Source organism: Pseudoliparis swirei, chromosome 12 (assembly GCF_029220125.1).
Source record: "Pseudoliparis swirei isolate HS2019 ecotype Mariana Trench chromosome 12, NWPU_hadal_v1, whole genome shotgun sequence".
NCBI lineage: Eukaryota > Metazoa > Chordata > Actinopteri > Perciformes > Liparidae > Pseudoliparis > Pseudoliparis swirei.
In genome coordinates, this window is record NC_079399.1 from 1,866,329 (window position 1) to 1,876,621 (window position 10,293).

The 10,293-nt window shown below is 47.0% G+C and overlaps 1 protein-coding gene across 1 annotated transcript; it reads right to left on the bottom strand.

Annotated features, from left to right (window-relative positions):
* Positions 1-209: 209 nt before the first annotated feature.
* crnkl1 (crooked neck pre-mRNA splicing factor 1) lies at positions 210-8,406 on the bottom strand. The gene is made up of 14 exons (XM_056427497.1): positions 8,237-8,406; positions 6,423-6,575; positions 5,615-5,706; positions 5,370-5,528; positions 5,126-5,292; positions 4,420-4,598; positions 4,172-4,342; positions 3,336-3,527; positions 3,115-3,174; positions 2,956-3,036; positions 2,635-2,874; positions 1,782-1,883; positions 1,380-1,628; positions 210-986 (listed from the first exon to the last, which is right to left on the bottom strand). Exons 1-14 carry the CDS (start codon positions 8,282-8,284, stop codon positions 570-572), a joined length of 2,310 nt encoding a protein of 769 aa, XP_056283472.1. The 5' UTR covers positions 8,285-8,406; the 3' UTR covers positions 210-569.
* Positions 8,407-10,293: the final 1,887 nt, after the last annotated feature.

Consider the following 10,293-nt stretch of genomic DNA (forward strand, 5'->3'; position numbering starts at 1 on the left):
AGTACGAACACTTAGATTATTATGTAATGTATCTGTGATAAATTTATATATTTATTATACAATATGGTGAAATCAGTATTTCAGACGTTGATATTTAACTCGACATTGTTCAGCATTTAAAGGGCCAGTGCACTTATAAAACAGTACTCACTTTGTGGCATCAGTCCCTTCAGGCGGTCGAATGGAGTTGGGCATAAAACAATAAATCATTCTGCAAAGGACCAGTTTTTATTTCCAAAGCTATGAATTTAAAGTTTCAGAAAATATATCGTAAAATATGGAAAAATAAAATAAAATAGTCTTGAGGAAACCTGACTCGTCTCCTGGTTGCAGACACGAGGAAAGCTTCGTCCACCCCGTCAGACATCTTTAATATCACAGGCTACTCACATTGTACTAACTATTTCCCAAAATTCTGACATTTTATTATGAAGAAGAAGAAACCACAACGGGAGTTTGAATTGATGTTTGTATAATGCAGAAAACAAACACATGGGCTGCTTTTGTTATTAATGTAAAAAAAGAAAAAGGGAACAGATTGGTAGAAAAATGGATCCAGAGTGGAGAAGCTACTCTTTATCTTCCTCTCCTCTCTTGCTCTCCTTCTCCTCTTTCTTCCCTCCATCGTCACTGTCACTGCTGCTGCCTTCGTCGTCCCGGTCGGCGCCCGTCGTCTTCTCCTCCTCCTCCGCCGCTTCGGTCTCGCCGTTTCCCTCCGGCCGGATCTCGGGAGCGTCGGCGGGTTTGTCCGAGGACGGCGACTCGGGACTTCTTTCTGGACTTTTCTCGCCCCCGTTTCCTTCGCCCTCGTCTCCTTCGCCCTCGTCTCCTTCGCCCTCGTCCCCTTCGCCCTCGTCCCCTTCGCCCTCGTCCACCATCTGCTGCCTCTTCCACATCTTGGCCATGGCCAGCAGCTTGAGGTTGGGCTGGTTGGCGGCGTCCTCGGGGAAGATGTAGTCGTAGTACTCCTCCCAGCCTGCATCTGACTGAAAGAAGATGGCCATTACCGATTAAGAACGTGAAGTACTTTTATTTATTTAAGTTTTCTTTACTGACGTGGAACAAAACTCAAAAATATTTTTGTTTCACGTCAGTTTAAATCAAGAAGAAAACGCCAAACACTTTTTTTATATTTATCTTTTGAGGTCCTGAGTGAAAAAAAAGAAAGAAAATGAATATTTCAAAATATTTGATTCGACTGTGGACTAGAACATTCCCTGATTTTGATCAGTTGGCAGCAATAAAAAATAAAAATTAATTAATATTGGAAAACAAACCTGGAAGTGTAAAAATAAAATGGATCCACTTAAAATCGTCAATAAATCGGTTTCAAAATCACAAACGATGCAGATTCCTTTCAGACATGTGGCGGTCCTCACCCCGTCCTCGGCCGTCAGCTTCCTCCTCTTCTTCACCTTGTCGGGCAGCAGCTTCCTCACCCTCTCCATCGAGCTCTCCGACCCAAACTCCCTCTCGAAGTCCCTCCAGGACTCCAGCAGCATCAGTCGCTCCTCCTTCTCCTCGCAGTTCCTCATCCCCTTGTTCGCCTCCTCGAAGATCTGACGGCACTTCTGCAGCCGCTCGGAGCCGTTGATGGACAGCTCGTACTTAGCGTAGCTGATCCAGACCTGAGGCGGAGGAGGAGGAGTTCACTCGTGAAGTCTATAGAAGGGACTACTTCTCTCTAGTGACCAATGGCGGCGCTCAAAGTAACGAGCGACGTCACGACTTCGGGTTTCAAATCTTTCCGTTTGTAAACGTTGTTGTTGTGCAGTTCCCACCTTGACATGCTGGGTGCGCTGCAGCAGCCTTTTGTAGAGCGTCCTGGTGTTCTCAAAGTCCTCCTGCTCGATCTCAAAGTCTATGTAGGACTTCCACAGCACCTGCAGAGACAGGGAGAGAGAGAGAGAGAGAGAGACAGAGACAGAGAGACAGAGAAATAGAGAGAGACACGAGACAGAGAGAGACATAGAGAGAGAGAGAGAGAGCGAGAGAGACATAGAGAGAGACACAGAGAGACACGAGACATAGAGAGAGAGACATAGAGAGACAGACATAGAGAGAGAGAGAGACAGAGAGAGAGACAGAGAGACAGAGAGAGAGACATAGAGAGACAGAGAGAGAGAGCGAGAGAGACATAGAGAGACAGAGAGAGACACGAGACATAGAGAGAGAGACATAGAGAGACAGACAGAGAGAGAGAGAGAGAGAGAGAGAGAGAGAGAGAGAGACAGAGACAGTGTAATATTGATATAACCACAATTATTCAGCATTGGAAAACCTAAATAAGAACTTTCAAAAGCGTAAATGAACATAAATACATGTCGATGTCTTTCGGGATCTTATTTCCCGGCCTGTAAATAACCTTTTTAATGACCTGACGCCTCTGATCCTCACCCACTGACTGCTCTTCACATCGTAGCATAGAAACATTCATTCGGATGTTGTGCTTTAAGATGAATCTTTTGGATTTTTATCTTATAATATATAATAAATATTTTATAATTTACTCCAGAGTTTTCATAACTTCCTTCAGCGAAAGGAAAAAAGGGTCAAAAAACGTTGAATACATAAAATAAAAAAAAGATTTACGATTTCTTTTGGCGATACTGAAATGTAAAGCGAGGTCGGCACCTCGGGCATGTCGAGCCGCGGCTGGCCGATGGCGAGCTCGAAGATGGCGCGGGCGCGCTCCACGTCGCCCAGGATGGTCTCCAGCTCGGAGAACTTGATCCAGGTGGTGCAGTTCTCGGGGCTGAACTCCAGGTACTTCTCGTACAGCTTCCTGCAGCGGTCAAACTCGCGCAGCTGCAGCTCCAGCTCGATGTAGCCCTTCAGCAGCTTGTTCTTGGGGCACTTCCCGATGGCCGTGCCCTGGAGGAGGACCACAGGAGGTTCACGCGTCGTACACCTTGACCTTCGGGGGAACCCGTGAACACACGGAGGAGGCCTCACCATGATCCGGCGCGCTCCCTGCAGGTTCTTCTGCCGGATCTCAAACTGAGCGTAGAGCAGCCAGATCTTCGCGAACGTGAACTGAAAGGAAACGACGAGTCCATCAGGATCCGTGAAGAGCGTCGACACCGAGAGCAGCAGAGGACCAGGAGAGCTCACCTTCTTATGGGGGATCAGGTCCAGAGAGGCCTGGTACACCTGCCTCGTCTTCTCTGGATCCTGACAACAACAACAACAACAGCTTCCTTCCATCACTATGGAACAAACACTTGATGGTGAAGTCATCTCAACGTAAAACTGAAGTTAAAGCTTCTTCTTCTAAATCTTCTAAATCTTGTGTGCATTTACATACATGTTGAAATCCTTCCGACTGGCCTCACCTTGACCTCCAGCTCCTCATAGAGGGCGTAGTTGATCCACAGGTAGATGTAGCGCTTCCAGTGCCTCTTGTCCTGGATGGGCGGGATGTTGGCGATGGCTCGCTCGTAGACCTCGCGCACCGTGTCGGAGTCGGCGTCGTGCTCCACCAGGCGGAGGTAGTCGAACCACGCGTCGTAGTTGTGAGGGTTCGCCTGAGGGGGCCGGGACAACGTCAGCGGGGGAGGACAGGAAGTAACACTTTCCGTGGACCGGAAGTAACTTTTTCCGTGAAGAAGTAAACTTTTCCGTAAACAGGAAGTGACATTTTCCATCAACAGGATGTAACTTTTGCCGTAGAAAGGAAGTAATGTTGTCCATGAACAGGAAGTAACATTTTCCGTAGATAGGTAGTAACATTATCCATAAACAGGAAGTCACTTTTCCCAAGAACAGGAATTAACGTTTTCCATGAACAGGAAGTAACTTTTTCCTTAGACCGGAAGTAATGTTGTCCATGAACAGGTCGTAACGTTTTCTGTGAACAGGAAGTAACTTTTTCTGTAGACAGGAAGTAAAATGTTCCATGAACAGGAAGAAACGTTTTTTGTGAATAGGAAGTAATGTTATCCATAAACAGAAAGTAACATTTTCCATGAACAGGAAGTAACGTTTTCCTTCCTGCTGGTCAAAGGGACTGAAAAGAAAAGTCTCTCAGTCAGGTCGTTTTGGTAGATAAAAAGAAGAAACGGTGACAATACAACCAGACTCTCGACATTTCACCTTTTTGTCTGATTTACAAATGGAAAATAAAACGACTTGATGACTCGACGACAGGAAACCAAAGTGAAGCACGGACCTTGACTTCCTCCTCGTACTGGAACCTCCGCTTGCTGACGATGACGTCCTCGATGCCCCGCCGGTCTCCGAACTTCTTCTCGAACATGGTGTAGAACTTGAAGAGCTCCTGGGCCTGCTGCTTGGGGATCCGGTCCAGCGCGTACTTGTAGATCACCCGGACGCGCTCAAACTGAAGAGGGACGTGGAGTAGAGATAAACCGGAGCATCGGAAAGGACTCGAGTCGCGAAGTTCTGGTCTCCTCTCACCTCTTTTTGCGCCTCCTCAAACTTGGCGAAGGCCACGAAGAGGTTCTCCTCCACGTGGTCCTCCCCGAAGAACTCCACCGACCTCTCGAACACCTTCCTGCTGTGGGCGATGTAGCCGTGCTTCTCCTCGAAGCGGGCGTACTTGATCCAGTTCTTAACTTCGGGGTGGACGAGGACGAGTGCGGCGCCGTTAAGGCGTTCAACCACGAACCAAAACCAGAGCTCTAGTTTCTTTAAACGTGACGGTCAGCTGCTGCTCTGGGTTCCACCAGTGGAACGTAGACACATGGCGGGTTCTGGACCCAACGAGAGGTTTAGGGACGTCTCTTTGGGTTCCGGACCCAACGAGAGGTTCAAAGACGTCTCTTTGGGTTCCGGACCCAACGAGAGGTTCAGGGACGTCTCTTTGGGTTCTGGACCCAACGAGAGGTTCAGGGACGTCTCTTTGGGTTCCGGACCCAACGAGAGGTTCAAAGACGTCTCTTTGGGTTCCGGACCCAACGAGAGGTTCAGGGACGTCTCTTTGGGTTCCGGACCCAACGAGAGGTTCAAAGACGTCTCTTTGGGTTCTACAAATAAGTGATAAAATAACTGTCAGATCACTTAATAACTCAAAAAGTGATCTTTCTTTACGCTTCTGGCTGCGTGCCGTGACTCAACTCTCCTCCTCCCCCGCCCAGCACTTGAACCTGCCACCAAAGGATATATCTCTCGTAGATGGAGCGGCCCTTGTCCACTTCCTTGTAGCGCAGCTCAAAGTTGATGTAGGAGTGCCAGGCCTGCTCCTCGGGCTCCCACTCCATCCAGCGCTCGAAGGCCTGCCTGCAGCCGGCCACGTTGCCCAGCATCTCCTCCATGTAGGTGTACTTGTACCTTTAAGAGGGCGGCCATGTTTAAAACAACAGTACAAGCGGGCTACAGGCGCTCCTCCAAAAGACTCTCCGTCGTACCAGAACTGGTTGACCCTCGGCAGGATGGTGATGGCCCGGTCCCAGATGTTGCGGGCGTGGTTCACCTGCCGGCTCTTCATCTCCATCTCGGCGTACTTCAGCCACAGCGTGATGTTGCGGTGGTCCACGTCCAGCGCTCGCTCGTAGATGGAGCGCGCCCTGAAGGCGGAGGGGCAGCGGTGAGGGGTGGGGGAGGGGCAGGGACCCACGTGGGGCCGCGACACATCGTTTACCTGGATCCATACCTCAAGATCTCCTTCAGGCTCTCCTCCCATTGTGCGTATTTGATCCAGTTGCTGATGACAGTCCGGTTCTTTCTGATGTTGTCTTCAAAGCCCTGGATGAAAAAATATGGTTTCTCGAACAATATATACATTTTCTAACATTTGTAATAATTACATTATATAATAAATACTGTGTTGAGGCAGAGCCCTCCGGGTCTACACTTCATATCCTACAGATTTAAGAACACTTTTTTGTTTGGAACAGAAAATACATTTTGTAAGTTTTTCAATGAAAAAATATCAAGCAGAAATAATCAAAATTAGGGTTTTTTTCCTGAAAATGATTCAGACCCATATACATATATACAAATTATATATAATATATATTCAGATAATATATATGATCACAATAATATTAATGAATAGAACTGAAAGCTAAACACTGGATGGCCCATCCAGGCTGAATGCTAATGTGCTAACGGCAGCACTAGCTAACGGGTATTCACATGGTACTATAGTCCCACATAACCTTCAGCGGTTTACCATGTTAACGCTATATATATGAATATATATATATATATTTATATTTGGGGACTAAGGATGAATTCACGAGGGCCCTTTAAGGAAAGGGGCGTAACCCGGGTGACGGGGTGTTAAAAGAGCACCAGGAAGTAAAGGTAAACACAGGTGTGGGAAAGAGACATAAATGTCCACGGCCAAAAGGAAACGCCAGACTCTTCGTTCTTTCCGCACACCTACTCACACATATAGATATTAAACTAATCATATGTGACCCGTAACTCAGGTGTGAGCCCTGGCCGCCGCTCACCTTCCTCTTCTTGAGCTTGTAGTCGTTGAGCTCCTCCTCGTCGGTGATCTTCTGCTTGGGCGGCGGCGGCAGCAGCTCCAGCTCCCTCTCCTTGGCCTCCCTCAGCAGCTGCTCGGCCGTGATCTGGACCTCGGCCGGAGCTTTGTTCTTCACCTGCGGCGCACGGGCACATGGGTAAGGGGGCGGAGCTACGACAGAACGCCGTGCGCTCGCTTCTAGGGGGCTGTTGATATTTTAGAGGCCGCTTAGAGCAAAACAGGCGTTTCAGCAGCAGTAGATATAATCTGGTTGATGTGAACGGAGTAATGGTCGACATACAAAATAATATACGGAGGAGAAGGAACCTTCAGATGCAGAACTGTCAACAAGAAGATCACAAGGTCACGTGATCGATTATGACAATAATTCAGAGTAACATGGGGAGTGAAATATACAGTTTTATTTTGTTTGGACGACTTTAAACTGTGATGGAGCTCAGGCCTTTTATTATTATCACACCAGTATCACTCCTCTTCCTCCTGACACCAGTATCACTCCTCTTCCTCCTGACACATACACACCAGTATCCCTCCTCTTCCTCCTGACACCAGTATCACTCCTCTTCCTCCTGACACATACACACCAGTATCCCTCCTCTTCCTCCTGACACCAGTATCACTCCTCTTCCTCCTGACACCAGTATCACTCCTCTTCCTCCTGACACCAGTATCACTCCTCTTCCTCCTGACACATACACACCAGTATCACTCCTCTTCCTCCTGACACCAGTATCACTCCTCTTCCTCCTGACACATACACACCAGTATCACTCCTCTTCCTCCTGACACCAGTATCCCTCCTCTTCCTCCTGACACCAGTATCCCTCCTCTTCCTCCTGACACATACACACCAGTATCCCTCCTCTTCCTCCTGACACCAGTATCCCTCCTCTTCCTCCTGACACATACACACCAGTATCCCTCCTCTTCCTCCTGACACCAGTATCCCTCCTCTACCTCCTGACACATACACATCAGTATCCCTCCTCTTCCTCCTGACACATACACACCAGTATCACTCCTCTTCCTCCTGACACCAGTATCCCTCCTCTTCCTCCTGACACATACACACCAGTATCACTCCTCTTCCTCCTGACACCAGTATCCCTCCTCTTCCTCCTGACACATACACACCAGTATCCCTCCTCTTCCTCCTGACACCAGTATCCCTCCTCTTCCTCCTGACACATACACACCAGTATCACTCCTCTTCCTCCTGACACCAGTATCCCTCCTCTTCCTCCTGACACATACACACCAGTATCCCTCCTCTTCCTCCTGACACCAGTATCCCTCCTCTTCCTCCTGACACATACACACCAGTATCCCTCCTCTTCCTCCTGACACCAGTATCCCTCCTCTTCTTCCTGACACCAGTATCCCTCCTCTTCCTCCTGATGTTTTATGGAGTGAGTGTGACCTTGTTTTCCATACACATGAAGTAGCCTGTGTTTGTTTGTGCTCCAGAACCCTTTGTCAGCATGTCTCTCACACAGCATCACATTGAAGACATGGAGCATCATGTGGGATACTCAGCTAGCTTACGGGACATGCAGCTAGCCAACGTTAGCTGGTGTCGAGCTCACGAGGCCCCCTTCAGAATTGACGCTCTAAAACAGTAATATAACGCGTATTCGTATCAGATATTACAGATTTAACGATATGCAAAGCGAACGTGGTCACAAAAAGGTGCTTTTGCTTCTTTTTAACACATGTTAGCCTTTAGCTTAGCTTATTTCGTGGCTCCTCTTCTTCTACTACTCTTTCTTTTCTTACCTTCGCCACCTTCGGGATCCGCTGTTTGCCCGCCGCGGTGGACGCCATGTTTGTTGGTAGGTTTCACCCGTAAAAATATCAATAAATAAATAAAGTATATTACATAAACGTAGGTACTTTAAAAAACCACAACAACGCAAGCTAGTAAGAGTTGAAGAAACGTTTTTCAAGCGCGAGCCGCCATGACGGAACCCAGCATGCACTGCGCGATTCAGCACCGTTACCGTGGTGACGGAGTTTGTTTTAGCGAAGAAGCATCCGGACACCGGCGACTATACATACAGGTAATACATAAGCTATACAATACATAAGAAAATAAATGAAGAGAAAATAATCAGATTAAATTAACTAACAAAGCAAACAGAAAAACAGTGTAACATTGTCCTTTCTGCAGCGGCCGGGATCCAGTGAATAAACTAAACGGTGTTATAGTTAGGTAAACAACGACCGGTTACCGTTAACTTACAGGTGTTATGTCTCATTTAGGTATTTTTTGTTCTAATTCTAACAACGAGCAATATACAGTTATTAAATAATACTGACGTCATAGCCTATTAAAGTAACATTATGTAACAATTGTACCTTAAAATAACAGCTTGAAAAAAATTGTGCTGATACAATGACTTTTAATATGGCGATGTGCGTCTCCGCCATCGGGGGTCTGTGGGAAATAACTCCGCTATGTAGGATTCTGGAGCCGCCCGATCCGGGGCGGATGGACTAAGACCTGCTTTCTGGCAGTGATTACGCAATGTCATAAAGTGCCACTCCACGCTCGCAGCTCCAGTATAAGGGAAGCTTTTTTATGTCGCTTTTTGGTGTCAACAATATTGTATTCAATCACACGTACTCCACATTCAAACATTTAGAAAACAACGTATATAGGCTGAAAACGCCATCGGTATTTCATCTAAACTAAATGTTGTCATTCTGTTGGTTATGTTGTAACAATTCGCCCTTAGCAACTCAATCAAGGGGAAAAGGTACAATACGCAAAAAAAGGGAATGGGCGGATCTGCGAATTCTGGTGTTAACTCTCTCTGCTCAAATGGTCGTAAAAGAAAAACACACAGTCGATATGTGGAAACCCAAATGTTATTATATTAAATCAAATTCAATGCATCTGAAGCCCCCAAAATGAACACATACACTACAAACAATCAAACCCACTCAAAACGAAGTATAATCCCCGGATCCCGACAGTCCCAAAGTCTTTGCAGTCCCCCAAAACAAAAGTAAATGACTGCACGCGCACCCCCCCCCCAAAAGCCGGCAAACAGCTGACCGACCAGGCGGAAACGTGGCGAGGCGCCGCGTTCAATCCCCGCGCTCCTTCACCCTGGTCCGGTCGGTGCTGACCCAGTTCAGTGTTCCTGCGCAGTCTTTGTTTAGTGATCCCGCCCGTTGGTATGAATCCAAAATAGAAACAGTCGCCGGATTGCTTCTACCGGGCTGCATCTATCGTAACTGGGTATTTACGACACTGAAGTAAACATTAAATACCTCAAAAACTGAAGGGGGCGCTAAAGGAGAAAAACTACATAATGGGGCTTTAAAGGTGTAACAGGTGAGTAACTTTAGCTAACATAACTCCATGCTTTAAACTAGCTAACTACTGTTAAACCTACTATTCAATTCAATTCAATTCAGTTTATTTGTATAGCCCAATTTCACAAATTACAAATTTGTCTCGGAGTGCTTTACAATCTGTACACATAGACATCCCTGACCTTTGACCTCACATCGGATCAGGAAAAACTCCCAAATAACCCTTCAGGGAGGAAAAAGGTAAGAACCCTTCAGGAGAGAACAGAGGAGGATCCCTCTCCAGGATGGACAGAACAATAGATGTCATGTGACCAGAAGGACAGATTTAGAGTTTAAATACATTCAATGAATATGACAGAGTGTATGAATAGTTCATAGTAGGCATATTCCACGATGGAGACCTCCACGATCCATCAGGCAGATGGCGGTGGGGAGGAGGAGTGGGTGGAGTCTCAACAGTGGGCGGAGTCTACTACTACTACTACTACTACCACTACTACTACTAGTAC